The following is an 18,378-nucleotide window of genomic DNA, read 5'->3' as shown; positions in this document are numbered from 1 at the left end:
GGTAGTTGTAGCGGCGGCAGACTCTTCACCTTCCTGTGCCTGCGCTGAGAGTGGATGCAGCCACTTGGTCCGACTTGGCCGGGGTTGGCGCTCTTCACTTATTAGCGGCTGGTTGAGCTCGGGTGTGTGTGGTGGGGGCGGTCTGTCCGCCACACGGGCAGTTTTTGTCTCAGGAGCCGTCGCAATTAGCCGGAACCCCCAATATTTTGGAGTATTCTTTTTATTTTTGAGGAACGAACTGGAAACTTCTGAACTTGCTTTCTCAACTCTCTGCCCCCCTTGAAAGCCGCCTTCCAGGGGCTCGGGAGGGAGAGAAGGGGAAAGAACAGGATGCAGCGTGGAGCGACACCAACAGCCCCTCTTGCTGCCAGTACAACCGACGGAGAGTCTCGCTGAGGAGAGAGGCTGGTGGCGGCGGCAGCGAAATTTGCCTCGCTCGGGTGGAAGCGGGCAAAACAGTAGAGCAAGTCGGAGCTTAGGGCTCGTGGCATCGCTTCAGGATTCCCTCTACGACCATGGGGAGACGGCGGGGCCTCTCCCTGCAGCCGTATTTCCTCTGGCTGGGCTGTGTGGCGCTCTGGGTGCAGGGAGCAGCTGGGCAGCCGAAGCAGCAGCAGGTCCGTCCTGCCGCCTCGGGTGGAGCAGAAGGCAGCAGCAGCAGCAGCTACCCTGCCTTGGAGAACGTGGAAAGAGGAGGCACAGCGTCTGCCGCCGTCGCCAACCGAGTCCGCAGGAGAGGCCAGCAGGACGTGCTGAGGGGGTAGGAAAGCGGTGTTTCTTCGCACACCACGTAGGTAGGCCTAGTTCACACAAAGAGCAGATGAGGGCGGGGAGGAAGCCCCTGGCTGGATTGCAGCACCTCAATTTAGACTACAAGTAGGGGGTCATACCCAAACCAGGATTCTGGAGCTTCGAACATCGGAGAGGGGCTGTGGCTCAGGGAAGAGCCTGTGGTGTGCATGCAGGAGGTCCTCAGGTTCACTCCCTAGCTTCGCTAGTTAAAAGGACCAGGCAGCAGGTGATGTGAAAGACCACTACCCGAGAGACCCTGGAGAGCCGCTGCCAGTCTGAGTAGACATTATTGACCTTAATGAACTAAGGCAGCTTCATGTGTATTCATTAGATGCCAAACAAAAGGATTTAGATTATCCTCTCCCTTAACTTGCTAGTTTACTATGGGGAGGGACCTTTGCAGAAGGTTGAAACATCCTATCATGAGATTCCTTCACCTGTAATCTGAGGTGGTACAATCCAGACACTGGGTGACTACCTCATCTGCGCTTCCTGAGAACTATGCCGCACACCTGCATCCACACAGCTCTATTGGGCCAAGAGCCTCCAGCCTGCCAACACCTTTTCAGATTTAAATATGCCCATGTAGTTCAGTTGCCAGACATTCTAGTTGTCTAAGGCAAAATTCTCAAGTGCCCTTTCATTCTCCTTTCTGTTAGAGTTCCCCTCTGTTCTGTGCAGTGCTCAGGATCTCATATGCCATCTCAGGTTAACCACCCTACTGTCTTCTGTCTACATTCTTGTACTCTCCAGAATGCAGCAAACATTCTGCTCTCAGAAAAAGTTCAGGTTCCAAGACCATACTTTTATGTGTTCATACTTCTCTCCACCTTGTAATATACAGTAACCTTTCAGTCTATCAGACAAATACATTAACTTTCTTCTAGACTCTCCCTTCCTCAAGGATTTAGTGCAACTTGTAGGTTAAGTTTCCTTACTCTCAAAAAAGTCTACAAACTCTACTCTTGATTCTTCAGCCCTTGCCATTCAGAGCCCTGTATGTTTCAGGCAGTTTGTCTTTGGCTAAAACACTACTTAATCATGACTTGATCCTGACTCCATAAAGTTTATGGGTATCTGCTAGCTACTTTATCAAAAGCTTTATTATCATGATCAGTTCCATGGAACCTATAATGGATCATGACATCAAATCCCAGACAATTTCCTAGGACATTATCTTAATCTCTTAGAGGTCTTTATCCCAATCTTATTAATCATCTTTTGATGATTTTACGCTACAAGCACTATCCTTACTAATGCTGTTAAGCTTTTCTCTACCTCTGAGCAACCCAGTTATTTGTTGAGCATCCAGTCTAGGGCATAACCAGAGCCAGTTTGGTGTAGTGGTTAAGTGCTGGGAGAATCGGGTTTGATTCCCCACTCCTCCACTTGCACCTGGCTGGATGGCCTTGGGAAGCCGTAGCTCTGATAAGAGCTGTTCTTGAAAAAGAGCAGTTTCTGTCAAGAGCTCTCTGAGCCCCGCCTACCTCACAGGGTGTCTGTTGTGGGGAGGGGAAGGGAAAGGAGTTTGTAAGCCGCTCTGAGACACCTTTTGGTAGTGAAGGGTGGGGTATAGATCCAATCTCTTCTCTTCTTCTTCCCTAAGAATGTCTCTTAACCATGGTCCTGTTCCATCCCCACATCCCAAACAGGATGTTAATGTGCTCTCTTTAAGCATTCTAATTAAGCACTTTCATACATTTGGTAGGCCTTTATAGGGCAACTGTGGTTTTCTGTTACATAATGTATTATATATTTGAAGATCAAATGAGTTTTTCAGTTCATCCAGCCACAGTGTCCCTTATTTTTGCAATTTTTCACTACCTGATCCACTGTAGCATGTCATTTATGAGCTGATCTGTTGAGCAGCCAGTTCCATGTACATTCCACTACATCTTGCACCATGCTATACCAGCATGTTCTGTGTAAGCTGCAGCCATATCCTTCCAGCCACTTTTCTAGACAGTTTGTTTTTTCAATCAGTCCTGTAAGATTCATCATGTATTTGTGTAGTCTCTCTAGACCTTCAGCACAAATATTTGCAGATGTGTTCATCTATTCTGCTCTAAGTTTCTTTTCCTTCTGCAACTGTTGGGTTTATTTTTTAAAATGGCTGTTCTATTTTAAATGTTAATGTTAACTTTTGGTCCAGGGTGGAAAGTTTTCTTGTGTGTTGAGTATTGCAATGTGGTGCAAAAAACATCTGGCTTTTGTACCACACTAATAGCAATACCAAATGTGGCAAATCTTGCCTCAGTTTCATGATGACGTTTTAAGGGTCTTTGGTATAGCAACGTTTATGGGTGATTTCAATTAAAATATGCTTAAGAAACATACTTTTCAGATTGGGTGAGTGAGGCTTTAAAGTTTATGTTATAAAATGCACAATGAATCCTTTCCATTTCTAAAATATGCATCTAGTATATCAGTGTTGCATGTAAAGTGTAATTCTTGTTTTAAGATAGAAATATTAAGATAGAAATAATGTAGGTGTCTTTGGAGTGAGATTTTACTCTGTATAGTAGGCATAGCTTTGCTCCATTGTTCCATCCCATGCTTGCAAAATCATTTGAAAACGGGGAAAATGGGGAAAAAATCCTGAGTCCTTGTTTGTTATAGAGGAATGTTCTTTGGAGGGAAAGATCTGATGAAATTAAGAAATGGGACAGAGCTATGAACAACTTGTGTTGTTTCTGTGGCCAGTTTTATTTTTACTTTGCATTGCTAAAATCTAAATTGATGTTTCCACTGACTTTTTTTTTATGTACACACTTATTTGCATGTGACAGGCCAAATGTGTGTGGCTCCAGATTCCACTCCTACTGTTGCCCTGGATGGAAAACACTCCCTGGGGGAAATCAGTGTATTGTTCGTAAGTGTTTGACTTCAGACTTGACTTCAGATTTTACAATCTTTGGGTAATATTCTACCCCCAAAAGACTTCTTTGAATTGTAACACTTCATTACACAAAAAAGGAAGTACAACATGAATCAAGTTTGGCTGTTTAGGGTTTCATCTTGTATTTAATGAACAGAAATACTGGCAGTAGAGCAAATCAGTGAATAACAGAAGCATTTTAGAAATTCAGAAATAGCTAGTTAACTTAAGTGTTATTTTTGTTTGTCTGGAGTAGGGTTGCCATCTCTGAGTTGGGAAATTTGTGGAGATTGTGGGGTGGAGCCTGGGGAAGGTGGGGTTTAGGGAGAGGAGAGACCTCCTCAGGAGAGTATAATATCGTGGAGTCCACTCTCCAGAGTAGCCATTTTCTCCAGGGGAATTGATCTCAGAGGTATGGGGATCAACTGTAATTCCAGGAGATCTCCAGTCCCCACCTGATTTAGGTAGGTTAACTATTGTAGTAATAAATGTGGCTATTGACATAACTTGGCAAAAACATGGAAGTCAGTTAAACAGAGATTCTTCATGGCTTTGTTTCACTAGAGCTGACCCTTAGAAGTTGTTGCTAAGGCTAGTCCTGAGACAGATACAAATTTGCACCTGTGCAGAGTGTTTTTCTTTCACTAGTGATCAACAGTATCTAGCCATCATACCCCCATGATTAGAGGCAAGAAATTCCAGAATAGAATACCCAGTTTTTAAAGTTGCTTTGACTTTTGGCAACTGCTAATTTTAAAGTTTAAGAGGGGTTTATGACATGATCTTAGGAATTGCTTCTTTTGTTAGATCAGGTGCTAAGCTTCCAGTGGTAGTGCATGGACACAATCTATGCCTTCACACTGATATTGGGGTCTGATTTGTAACCACAGTGCTAGGTGACTGGTTGTCAGTGGTGCTTCAGCATTTCCTCCCAGTCTCTGCAAGTGTAGTGGCAGTACCAGGGGTATGTTCTAATGGACCCAAAGGGCTGCTGAAGAATTCCTTTGCTTGGTGCCCACCTGTTTTTGCCTATTAGGAGAGGTAAAGTCATTTCAGTAAGTGGCAGACATAAATGCGTACTCTGTCTCATCTCTGTTGCCATTTGAAGGTGACAGCGTAGCTGCAAAGGCCAATGTAGTTGTTAAGTACCTAGCTGCAAAGGCCAATGTAGTTGTTAAGGAAACACCCAGGACTGTGACATTATAGAAAACCTATAAATGAAAATAACATTAGAAGGATGTTTCTGCTAGTTGGATTATAGCTGGTTTCAGACCAGTGCTCTTTCATGCTTTGATCATCAGTTCTAATGAGGCATTCTTTAACAGATCATTGGTTCTGATCCATCATGATTTCATTTCCCCCCCTGTTTATTTGTCCTGGCTGTCTTGCTAGCGTTAACTGTGCTGTACATCACAGGTTTAGCACGGTTTTACAGATGAAATGTAGTTGCATATCTTGTAACAGAGAGATGCAATGCAAAGGTTGCTAACTATTAACAGGGCTGACCAGAAACTCAGTGTTTATTACACTTTATCAAGTGGTGGAAAACTCACCTTAATGTTTATTTTAACTTGGGTCTTTGTTAGGGATTCTTTGTACACATGAAGTGTTTTGTTTTTTTTTAAACAGTGCAGTCCAGTCTCTGGAGCATTTTCATACATGATGTTTAAATTGGGTTGAATCCAATGAAACATGAGTGAACCTTCAGTTACAGAACAGGTTATTCCCACTACTCTCTTCCTATTGCAACCCTCTGCCTGCCCTCAGAGCTTCTCCTGGTTGTTGGGGAACCCTTCCCAATGGCATTGCAGGTCATTTAGACGCCTGCAGAACAGGAAATTTGGTAGAACTCACTGTATTGCTCTTTGACACCACCCATTGAATTTTGGTTAAACTAGATGGTAACACAAATGTGAAACTTAAATTGTGAACGATATACATCTCTCTCTTATTATAATTATATTCCACATTTCAAAGATTCACAATTGGCAGGGCATAATTAACAACAGAAAGCCTCAAGGACACTTTTAAGATCATATGAGGAAAACTTAAGTACTATTACTTAATACTGGTGAAGTGATGAAAAAGTATAAATTGAAGGCACTTTTATTATGTATCATTTCTTTTTTTAGCAATTTTTATTGAAATGCAGCAGTACATAATCAGACATCAGTTCTGATATATGTGTATATCAATGTACTGATACAAAGCGAACAACATGTCCAGTTCACAAATTAAAAATGAATAAAGAGAATGTACAGTTACTACTTTCTCATCCATTCATTTCTAACAGTTTTAACAGATTACTGGTGGTGGAAAGGGCTGTCAATTCACAGCTGACTTATTTCAAGGCAAGAGAGGTTCAGAGGTGGTTTGCCCCTGCCTGCGTCCGTGTCATGACCCTGGTATTCCTTGGAGGTCTCCCATCCATATACTGGCCAGGGCTGACCCTGCTTAGCTTTTGAGATCTGATGAGATCAGGGCTAGCCTGGGCTAGCCAGGTCAGGGCTTAAGGATTATTATTATGTATCATTTCCATTGGCATTTCCATATTGTATTTATTTTTTATTAGGGAATGTAAATGCTACCTCTCCAGTGTCCCACTTAATTGTTTGTACTGGCAGCTAAAAGTTCAATCTTTTAAGTGTGATGACTTAACTAAAGATGTTTGCAGTTTTTAAAAATGAAGTCAGAGTATGCTTTAAATTAATTTTTTAGAAAGGTTTTTAACTAATCAAATCCTGAAAATAAGTAGTTAATAGCATCTTGTTATTTATGTTTAGAGGCACTTTTGTGTCTTTAAAAGGTTTTTATAAGGACTTTGAAAAAAAATCAGAGACTGACTTTGCTGTCAGCCTGCCACCTCCAGACTATCTGTTGAGGCCTGTGGGGGGCAGTATAAGTTGGTGCAGCATTGCTCCATTGGCCATTTCTGTTGCTTAGAAAACTGTAACTCTCAGAGCTGCATTGATGGAGGTTTAAAGTCAGACAGTTTAAACTCAACACTGCAAGCAAAGATGACCCCACCCAAGGAGCAGAAGGTTCCTTCCTTAAGCCAGGCCCCTCTACACCAGTATATTAGTTTATTGGGTAAGTGGCCATCCTTAGTCCCTGATTGGTCAGAATTTCCATAAGAATAATTTACCATATTTTTTCTTTCCTGGGGAGAAGGAAGGGAAGAAAGAAAATGGACCATTCAAGGATTTTCTCAGATGGATGCCCCAAACAATTAGTGTACTGTGTCTTTAAAGCCTCCATTTTGCTCTCTGTTCCGAATCAGACCTCCAGTAGACTGAATCCTGGGTGTTCTTTTCCCGCATGCCCATTTTACTCAGAATATGTGCCTCTGTGCCCTTCAAGCCTAGAAGACTGCCATTTTGTTAGTAAGTGTGGGGGGGAAGCCTGGAGAGGAGGATTCAAACTGGTATATATTTCACAGTGAAATATTGCTACTGCAGAATGAAAAGAGAAGCTTCTCTTTTTAGTATGAAGAGAAAAAAATATTGTTCTTCTGCCTTTTCATTGGCTTCTGAGAAGGTGAATTATGGAAGGCATGGAGCTTCCCCCTCCCAGCACAAACTTCCTGTTCATACTTCTTTCGTGCTCCAAAACTGTATACACTTGCTTGAGAATGAAGCCTGTTGAATACAGGAATGTCTAACTTCTGATGCACAGGATTTCACTGTTAGGAGTAGACAAGTGGAGACCCGCAAGAAACTTCCGGGATGGTCATCCCATTCCTCACACCTTTGCTGTCTCACACTCTATCTCCCTTCTTGGGGTGGAGCCTCGGGACAGTGAGGCTTGGGGAAGCAAGCAGCCTCAGTAGGGTATAATGCCATAGACTCAACCCTCCAAAGCAGCCATTATATCCAGGGGAAATGATCTCTGTCACCTGGACAACAGTTGTAATTCTGGGTGATCTCCAGCCCTCATGCATAGACTGGCAATGGTAGTTCTCATGGAGGAAACGGCTGGTTTGGAGGGTGGAGTCTATGGCATTATACCGCTCTGAAGTTCCTCCCCTCCTCAAACCCCACCGTCAAATGTCCAGGAATTTCCCAACCTGGAATTGGCAACCCTGTTTCCTTCCCACCCACAGCCAGCCTGCCTTTATCTGCCTTTATCTGCCTTTATCTTCAGCTTCTTGACTCCACCCCCCTCCTCCACAGCCTCTACCAAGGAAAATTATAGTCTTTCTCCACTGTGGGCACCAAAGCAGCTTACATTACTCTCACCTCCTTTTTATCTGCACAACAACCCTGTGAGGTTGGTTAGGCTGAAAGTATGTGACTGGTCCAAAATCACCCTGTCAGCTTCCACCGCAAGATGGGGATCTGAACCTGGGTCTTGCAGACCCTACTTTGAAGCTCTAACTGCTGCACCGCACTGGTTTTCATAGGATGGCTGCTGAACAGCAGCAAGCAGCCAGGCCAAGTTGAATCATGCAAATCAGGTGGTATCAAGTCACCCAGAGGGTGGTGCCTAGGGATGCCAGCCTCCACAGGGGATCTGGGGATCCCCTGGAATTACTGCTCCACTCCAGACTACTGAGATAACTTCCACTGGAGAAGGATGGACTCTAGGGCATTATACCCCACTGAGGTCCCTCTCCACCCCTAAATCTCCAGAAGTTTCCCTACCTGGAGCTGGCAACCGTACCACCCCACATCCCCCACCAGTGCCCAGGGGGGACCTGGCAACCCTAGACTGCTGCCAGGCCTAGGGTTGGCAACCTCCAAGTGGGGCCTAGAGACTGAACTCTAGACAGCAGAAATCTGTCACCCTGGAGAAAATTGCTGCTTTGGAGGGTGGACTCTGTGGCATTATAACCAGCCATGGCCTCTCCCTTCCCCAGATCCTGCCCTCCAGAAAGTCTACCACGAAACTGCTAGAAATTCCCCAGACTGGCACTGGCAACCGTTGTCAGGCCTGGCCCCAAGGTTCCCTCCCTCCCTCAAAGGCCAAAAGAGGCCAGGAAAGGGCCCTTCCTCCACCCTTGTACTGACAGAGACAGTTAGAAGCCTCCCCCCCCCCAACGTTCTAATTTCTCACTGTTGATGCCTGGACTTAGGTCCCTGCAGAGGCCATTTCAAAAGGTTTTGGGGGGAATTCAACTGATCCTGAAGGGATTTTTTTTTTAACTTTTTGGATTTTTCTTCAAACCCAGGAAGTTTCCTGACTATGTAGGAAAAGCTTTTGGGGGAGAGTGAACCCTCTGTTGGCAGAAATAAGTATCCGCACAAAAAAACCCCTCTGGGAAATAGTATAAGGATTAAGAGCATTCTGCTTATGCTCTCAATTGTATTATTATCAGAGCTTTTGAAAAATGTTACCTCCCAAAAGAAAAGGGGTTGGGACTCCTGAAAGTTTTTTATTTTTTTTCTAAAATCCACAACCGTTAACTTGGTTTGGGCTGACTGTATGAGGAAATACTTTTGACTTCTAGATATGAGTGAAGGCCTCCTTGCTTTATGTGTTATATTACAAAATGGAAAATGAATTTTTGAGCTAGTGATTAGGAGAGGTGACCACATTGAGATCTGCAGTGCTCATATCTTTCTTGACGGCTGGTGTGGTGTACTGGTTAGAGTGTAGGACAAGGACCTGGGACGACGGGGTTCGAGTCACTCACTCAGCCATGGAACCCTGCGAGGTGACCTTGAGTCCGTCACAGTCTCTCAGCCTAACCTATCCTCACAAGGTTGTGTTGCTGTGAGGATTAAGGGGGGGGGGGACAATGTGAAAACCTTGCTTGTCTGAGTAGTATGCTGAATAGCGGATTTTAGGAAATGCAGGCATGTGTCAGGATTTCTCTCCTACATTGGGTATGCTTGTTTTAAACACAGTTGTTAAAGGAAAGGGTGCATTAGGTTTGCACCTGCATAGGGATCACTATTCTACTTTTCTACAATTGGGAGAAATGTTTTTACAATGTCTTCTAAATAGATTTGTCTCCTTCTGGAGTATTTAAAGGGAGGAGGATGGTGATAAAACCAGAATTAATTGGTTCTGCCTACTATTGCCCTCACCCCCCAGTCTCTTCTTCAGTGGGTACCAGCCGCCACTGCTTCTGAATCCATTGAAATAAATGAATTTAGAAACGTGTAATTCTGCTGGGGATTATACTGTCTGTGTTTTGGCTAGGAAAAGTCACTGGGTAGGGTTGTCTAAAACTAACAATTCAGACAAGGGACTTGACGACATGGGGACTTGTCTATTATTTTAACTTTAACCACCCAGATTTCAAAACTTACTTTTGTTTCTCTATGTATAATGAATATTTCTGTACTTCTGTGGAAATTATGTGTGTGCTTAATGCCCTGTTTTGAAATATGTATCATATCAGAATGGGGATTATCTTTACAACCCTGTATTTAATAACAGACCTTTTCTGCGTGAGTTATTTGTCCCCCTGTCTGATGCTTTTGGAAAGTGAGGTTCCCCCCCCCCCTGCAGCACTGTCATGCAGCTTTTCTCTGATCTCTCCCATACCTGTCTTGCTGCAAAGTTTTGTGAAAGATCTCAGCAAAGCCTGTATGGCTGCTGTGTTGCGCTGGGAAGTTTCCCAGTCCTGCTAATACAGCAATCATTTTCTCTTTCATAGTCCCTGTAGTGACACCCCCTCCCCCAACATTGATATATATATTGATATAAATATCACATTATCCATTGCCATGTGTTTTTTTAACTTGACCTTCCCTGTGGCGTGTGTGTGTGGGGGGGATGGCCACCACAGGGAGACTGGGGGAGGGAAGATTTGGGGAAACCCCTCGTCTAGAATTCCTGTTGCTGCTGTGCTGCATTGGGAGCTGCAGCAACAATGGGGCTTGTAAAGGAAAATGTTATTGTGTTGAACAGCCCACAGTGAAGGAATTATTCTAAAACTTTTTAAAAAATGCAAAGCTAGCACAATTTTTTTTACTGTTTATTGTTTCCGCATATATACAGTTGTTTGTATGCTTGCTTTTTGTGACCCATTTAAGCAACAGAAATGTTTTTCAGAAACTCAGGATTAGAAGAATTATAATGAATTGTTTTCTTCCACAGCAATTTGTAGAAATAGTTGTGGCGATGGATTTTGTTCCCGCCCTAACATGTGCACTTGCTCCAGTGGACAGATCTTGCCAACCTGTGGAACAAAATCGAGTAAGGTTTGAGTATATTTATATTTTTTACTCTTTAGCAATTTTCATTTTTAATGTTTAGAACAAGTATAATATTTTGAATATTTAAAAGTATTTAAATCTTACAGCTGCCGTGCAGTCTCCCTTTTAATCCAACCTAGCCATTCCTGTGCAGGTAGCTCTGCTTTACATGCTGGAGTGTCCTGCCTGATTCCCTTTTTCCATTCATCTGTTGAAACCTATCTTCAGGGAATAATGGTACTTATCTGTTGATGAGAGTAAGGGACTGGCTGATTGTGTGCTATGATTTTTGCATGTCTGTATATACATATTTATATACATAAAATACTCACCTTGATCCAGCTGGAGGCTATATGCTTGAAGAAGCAAACTTCCATGTGTGTATCTGTAGCTTGATGAGGAATTATGTATTCAAACAGATGTTGTATGCACACTTCCTCAGGCTATCCAGCAGCCAAGTCCTGTGCACAGATAGCAGAAACTGGCATTTTGCCAATTATTCTGGAGTGGAAGAGAGCCTGGATTCAGTCATCCTCCCTTTCTCTCTCTGTTGTCCTTCCTCACCAAGTTGATTGGCTTATTTTTCTTGGCCAGAAGCGCACAACCTTGAAAGTTACATGCTCTGCTTATATTATGAGAGTATCACCATTGTGTTTGGAGTCTTTAAATAAAAGTAACAATTCATGTTTTAATACTGTTTTATGAAGGTGTAATTGTATACAAGGCACCAGACCTAAAAGAAAATAAGCACAGTTCTAGAACCTAACAAGCATAAACAAAGCATAAGTTCAGGGTAAACACTTGATTACAAGCTTTGTTTTATGAATGGAAGGAGTAGCACTATATTGCCATTTGATACTGATGTTGTCAGAAAAGGTCATGGGAGAGGGGAAGAGCAGAATAAATCAAGTATTCTGTTATAAAAAGTAACAACATGAAGATTATTTTATACAATAAACAAATAAAAAAGGGTGGGAGAATGAAAAAGATTAATTATGTTATGTTATATTAAGTGAAGGAATAAATATATTATGCATTTATTGCATTGTTGTCCCACTTTTTGACTGCAGTCCCACAAATAGCTCACAAGATATATAAAATGCAACAATCCATTTATATAACAAAAAAACCTTTCAAAATATTAAAACCATAAAATATGTGGATGGGGGAATTGAGAGCAGATCGAAAAACAGAATTTTAAATATTAAACTGAGAAACTCAAGGACGATTAGAAACAAAATATGAATAAATACCATAGTTGCTTGAAGGGAAGATGTCCTCAAATGTAAGACAGCCCCCCCCTGAAAGAAAGAAGGGAAAAGGGGAAAAATAATAACTCTACATTTGATATGCTCTGCTCTTTATCCCTGTACCTTCTGGCATGAACTGGAAGGCACAGAAGCACAGAGAGGAGCTTGCCTCCCCCCATATGTCTTGCTGGACTGCTTGCAGCCCAGCGTGCCATCCTGGTGAGTGGGGGTGGCATGCTCCCCTCCCTGCCTCTCTCTATGCCCTTGGCTACCGTGGAGGTAGAGGGGACTAGGTTATCAGCTGGCTTGCCAGGCTTCAAGCAGCATGGTGAGCCAGCCAGTGGGATGAGGTGTGGCACACTCCTCTCTTGCATCCTTGGCTACTATGGAGGTAGAGGGAGGTTTCCACCAACTGGCTCACTAAATTTCAAACAGCCCAGGAAGCCAGATGAGGGGGAGGCACACTCTGCCTCCACAGCTTCTGAAGCAGGCTGTAAGTCAAGAGAGGGTAATATTCCCCAAACATGTACCCAAATGGAAGCGGGTACCACATTTTTTGTACAGCGACAAGAGGGCAGGGATTGTCTTCCATTTGAGTAAATATGGTCCTCTTTCCCACTAATGGAAAACATGGGGCAAGGAAGGGATAGAAGGGGGGAGTCTAAGCTGAGCCAGCAGCAAATGCAATTGTATCAAATAATTAATTGCAGTAAGAATGGTGAAGCCATTAATTTAAAAGGGAAACTTTAAAGTGACATCAGAAGCAAAAGGGACTGCTTTAAAGTGACATCAGAAGCAAAAGGGGTGTCAAACATAAGGCCTTGAGGGCTGGAACCAGCCCGTCTAGGGCTCTTATGCAGTCTGTGAGCACGGCGTCTAGGGCTCTTATGCAGTCTGTGAGCAACTAGTGCAAGGGAGGAAAGAGGAACCTGCTTGGGGAGGGGAGTGGGTAGAGCCACTGGCTCTCCAGTCCGCCCACATGGGTTTTCCTTTACATCCCCCTCCCCATGGGGCCTTGCAGTGAGAATACCCCAACTCGGAGCTTACAAGCTGCTGTCCTTTATACAGTTTCTATCTCTGGTACCTGGCATTATGTTTTATGGCATGCATGGCCTGGCCCAACAAAGTGACATTTGTGTTAACAAATGAGTTCTACGCCTCTGGCTTAGAGATTTAAGGTGAAGCTGTTACAATCAGAAGAATTAAAGACAAAGAACACTTGCATATGGTAGCCTAGATTGAAGAAGGGAATGTTACAAGCATCACTGAGAACACTGCATGTTTGAGGAAGGAGAGGGTGAACAGAGACTACATACGTAAGAGACAATGGTGGTAGAAGGAGATCTGAATGAAGGAGAGAGAGAGAGGCTGGAGGTAGGGAGAAACATAGGTTTGCATATTGGGGGCTGGAGAAGTTGTGTGTATTGGAATTTAATTGCCAAATGGATGGCTACATGCTAACCATTTATATTGTTGTATCTTGGAATACTACAACAAATTTCTTATAACTGTCTTTCGATTTGCCAAAAAGTGTGGTCTATTTTTAAGATGATTTCTTGTCTAAACTTGGTTTCTATTGTAATATTTGTTGCAAATACTAGAATGGTGTTCAAGTGTATATTTTTATTCTTGTACCATTGCATGCTTCTTTGGATGCCTGTGCTGTTTAGCCATATTTGGCTACATGCTATAATATTAGAAATTAATATGATTAACTATTTGTGTTTTACTGCAGTACAACAGTGCAGTATTAGATGCATGAATGGTGGTACCTGTCTGGATGACCAGTGCCAATGTCAGAAAGGATATATTGGCACTTACTGTGGGCAACGTAAGTAATTTTTTTGTCCCTTAAAACCTGTTTGAGTAACCTTTATTCATGCATGCCAGTCCTATTAATTTACAACAATAAGAATTGCTTTGCCTGTCTAGTCCAGAACTTTGTCATCAACAGCAGTCAATCAGATGTTTCAGCAAAGCATGATTGGAATCTTGTTGTCCTGTGGTGATGGGAGTACTTCTAAATAGGAAAATTCCACTTTTAGCTTTTGATAATAATGTTCTTATTGGCATTACGATTGGTTTTTGCTCTAGTGGAAATGGTAAGTTTCATATAATGAAACTAGGGGGCTAGATAGGCAAGCTAATGAATTATAATGAACATGGCAGTCCATGGGTGGTTTGTGAGTGGCACGATTGCATGGACCGGGTTCACGGACCACAGACTGGAGCCCTGTCCATGACAAAATTACGTCCATGGTCAGGTTTGTGAACCCTATGAGTTATTGTTCTTCATCCTAATTCCTAATAATTCAGATTCATTCATATTTATTTATTTGTTTGTTTGTTTACTTCATTTATATCCTGCCTTTCTACCCTTGAGGATTCAAAGCAGATTACATCATTCTTCTATAGGGATCATTAGGATATTAGGAGTAGATCACGAAAGTGTATCAGGACAGCTTTTTAAAAAGTCTAATAATAATAATGATAATAATAATAATATATTTTGATTTATTAATCACTCAATCCTGCAGAGCTGCTGGCTCTGAGCGATTTACAGTTACTCATATACACACGGTACTAACAATGATTCATATGGGGTAAGGGAGGACAACATATAAATCTTTTAAGTCGCACACGTTTGCAGCTGACGGGGATTTTGTTCAGCTGTAGCCTCAGACGTGTTCCAGACGGCATTCACTCGGCTTGGCTTGATGATGTCAGTTCTTCCAGGACTGCTTCGAATCTCAGCGCCACACTGCCACTGCCTGGCCGGATTGGCTCATCGCAGGCTTCTTAATGCCGAACAGATCTTTCCAGGCTTTCGAGCTTACGAGCTGGACATTCCATTTCGCCGGCTAACACCTCCCCCCACCGGGGGGGTTTAGTGTGCCCACCCTCTCTAAGGAGTGGTACCCATTTTATCTACTCGCCGAAGCTTTCGAACCGCTGGGTGGACGGCAAGCTGGGGACAAGGCTGGTAGCTCACACCAGCGTGGGCTAGAACTGACAGCAGTTCTGTTCAGTTCAGATGTTACTGTAACCAGAGGATAAATCCTCTGTGCCACCGCTCCCCTTAATACAGGAACTTAAATTTGCCTCCCTCTATCATTAGTGCAAAGAAAAAAATATTTATCACTCCTCCCATTGCTCCCTGGGAGCAGGGAGGTCTCCGAATGCAGTGACTTCATGCCACCTCGGCCTCTTGCACCTCCTCGGCCTCCTCCTGCTCCTTTGCCCTGCCGCTGCCTTGACCCCCTACCTGCCCGAGGCTGTGCGCGTCCTCCGCACCGCCCTTCTCAATTCCTTTCCTGAGGCCAAGCACGAGGCCTGCGTCGTGGCTGCCCAAGCCGCCAAAGCCCTGCCAGGTGCAGGAGGGGAGCGGGAGGGAGCCTAGGCACGCAACAACAACCCCGCCAGGTAAGCTAGGTGGAGAGAGGAGGGCGGGCGGACTGGCTCAAGAGCACCCAGCTCCTTGTAACCAACCTGCGAGGTAAGCTCCCTCGCCCCTAGATGGGAGTGGGGGGGTGTAGGTTCGGCCCTTTTCTATGAAATTGATGTGGTCCCTTGATGTAAAAGCACTTAGTTTTCTGTTAGCTGATTGCAGACAATCACACGTATATATTTTTCTTAAGAGGCTCTCTTTCAGTTTTCCTCTGTCTAAAAACTTCTGCAATTGTGACTGGGTTCATTTGTTTAGCTGTATTTTGACTCAGGAGTTGGTTGTCACTTCTGCTGTTTCCTTGTGTGCTAGCCTTTTGTTTCATATAGGTCATCTGCTTCCCCTCCTCTTCATAGCTCATTTGTCATTGCTTTAAAGTAGATGGTCTATATACCCATCTTACCTATAACCAGCTTGAATAAAGGTTAACAGTCAATTAACACAAAATGTACCAAACAAAGCTTGAGTCCAGTCAGACCCGTAGTTACAGTGGGGCATCTCGGGGCCTGTCCCCCTGAATTACCGCCAAGGCCCCCTGACTTCCCATCTAGCCAACCAGCTCCCTTGGGGATGGGTTCAGGGGTGTGTGCGGAGTGCCCCCTGACTTATTTAAAGGCCCCCTGAATTAAAAAATCTTGGCTACGGGCCTGAGTCCAGTGGCACCCTTAAGACCAACAGAGTTTAATTCTGGGTATAAGCTTTCATGTGAATAAACTTTGTTGGTCTTAAAGGTGCCACTGAATTCAAACTTTGCTCTGTTGCATTGGAATAGATATTCTTAAGTACCACTGCTAATGAAACATTGAGCCGCTATCCTACTTTAAGCATGTGTGGACAGGAGGTATTGGGTCTACCTTAATAATAATTCAGGTTTGCATAGATTCAGGTGGGTAGCCGTGTTGCTCTGAAGCAGTAGAACAAAGTTTGTGTCCAGTGGCATCTTTAAGACCAACAAAGTTTAATTCTGGGCATAAGCTTTTGTGTACATGCACTTTTTTTCAGATACATTGAAACAGAGTCATCAACCATTACATGTAGGTAACAAGTGAGGAGGATGTTGCCTGTATCTGTAGACTTCTGCAAATGTGGGAACTGTAGCCTCTGTTCATAACTGGGTCACTCACTGGTCACTTCTTCAGCTACGAAGTATCTCACAAAAGCTGATCCCCTCCCACAAATTTCCTTTGTGCTTTTGAAGCAGTTTTTCTCCAGGTAGGCTCGCCAGCTCTGAGTTGGGAAATACCTGGAGATTTTTGGGGTGTTGCCTTCTGACACACTTCTGGTGATGTCAGGGGGCGTGGCATATGCAAATAAGTTATGCTAATGAGCTCCTGCTCCTCTTTTTCTACGAAATGACCCTTGAGTACACTCATACATTTAGTACTCCCCCCCTTTTCTCTCTTCATTCTGTTCCCTCCTTCATTTGATTTCTTTCTTCTCTTATCTTGCTCTGTTTTTTCAGTAGGTTATCTCCAAGTGAGAGTAAAACATCTGATCGTGCTACAAAATATACATAGCTTGATCTCTCTTCTAGTGATGCTGCTTTGCAACATCCGGGTTTGAGGTTATTTTTTGCAAAATTTGCAGATTGGGTTATGTAAACCAAATTGCAATCTATGTGAAAATTAGAAAAATGTTATTCTTTCAGATAGTCAAAATGTAACCATTTGTTAAACAGACTGTACTTGAGATTTTAAAATTATGCTGTTCCATATGGTATCATAGTTTCTGTACTGTGAATACAGGAGGTTTGTCCTTCTATGGACAGATTATGTATGATGAGTGAAAGGTAATTCAGTTTAATGAGCCTTGATAAGCAATAGAGGCTTTATTATGTCGTACGATAACAGTACATTTTTATGTTTTTCCGCTTGTGATACAAAAGCATACTTCAAAGCTCACCACCTTTCCCCTTTTTTTAGTTTAAATGATTCATTTGTGGGTTGTTCTGGCACAGGAAAGCTGAATGCTTTCAGAGCTTGACCATGAGCTGTAGGAGTCCTGAGCTGGAAAAGTGCCTGAAAACTCTTGAATTTCAGCTTAAATCACTTTATTTGGAGAGATTCTAAAGGCAGTGGACCTTTCTTATGGCTGTGGTCTGTGCTGTAATAGTGCAGTTATTGAAGATCTGTATATTTCATATGGGAGGGAAGATGGCATGGTAACTGCCTGCTCTCCTCAGAACTCAGAAGCTAAGCAGGGTCGGTACTTGGATGGGAGACCTCCAAGGAAGACTTTACAAAGGAATGCAATGAAAAACCACCTCTGCCTCTCACTTGTCTTGAAAGCCCCTTGCTGGGATTGCCATGTCGGATGCAACTTCAGAGCACATAGTATGTGCATACACTTTTTACCTGTGTTAATGTATTACAATGGTAACTTAATTAAAAAGTGCATTGTTGCATCTTATAGTTGTAACACTTCTGTCCCAGTGCTTGGCAGGCCACACTCACTCCTGGCTCAGGCAAACAGCCTTTGAGCAAGCAAGCAAGGCCCAGCCTAACTCAGAAGCTGGGGGGGGCGGGATGTTAGGTGCCAGGAGGAGCATCAAGCCACTAGCCAGGGCTGCTTTGGTACTGTTAGACACAGCAGGGTGTATAGGTGGGAATCAAGGCAATCGCTTACCTCTTAAAACACATACCGGCTTTATTCTACTAGCATAACTATAGAGATGATACAGGTTACAGAACTATGGTACATACTAATAAAAGAAATGAAACAAAGAAAGATTGCTAACCTTACCTACAATATGTGAGCATTTGATCTACCCTTCCTATTGGGAGGTTCAAATGGCTATGTGAAGAAAATGCTGTTCTTTGCATGATCTTGCTCCACCCACATTTTGTCTCCCTGCCTCCCCTCACA

At 43.3% G+C, this 18,378-nt stretch overlaps 1 protein-coding gene across 1 annotated transcript in view; it reads left to right on the top strand.

Moving 5' to 3' along the window:
• Nucleotides 1-515: 515 nt before the first annotated feature.
• FBN2 (fibrillin 2) overlaps nucleotides 516-18,378 on the top strand; it is a 255,889-nt gene continuing 238,026 nt past the window's right edge. Inside the window, exons 1-4 of the mRNA XM_015405784.1 lie at nucleotides 516-760; nucleotides 3,582-3,664; nucleotides 10,721-10,819; nucleotides 13,804-13,899. Coding sequence (XP_015261270.1) covers nucleotides 516-760; nucleotides 3,582-3,664; nucleotides 10,721-10,819; nucleotides 13,804-13,899 — 523 coding nt within the window. The remainder of the gene's footprint in view (nucleotides 761-3,581; nucleotides 3,665-10,720; nucleotides 10,820-13,803; nucleotides 13,900-18,378) is intronic.

Source organism: Gekko japonicus, unplaced genomic scaffold (assembly GCF_001447785.1).
Source record: "Gekko japonicus isolate JY-2015 unplaced genomic scaffold, Gekko_japonicus_V1.1 scaffold126, whole genome shotgun sequence".
Classification (NCBI taxonomy): domain Eukaryota; kingdom Metazoa; phylum Chordata; class Lepidosauria; order Squamata; family Gekkonidae; genus Gekko; species Gekko japonicus.
Note: the sequence above shows the minus strand (reverse complement) of the source record. Positions and strands in the feature narration are given on the sequence as shown.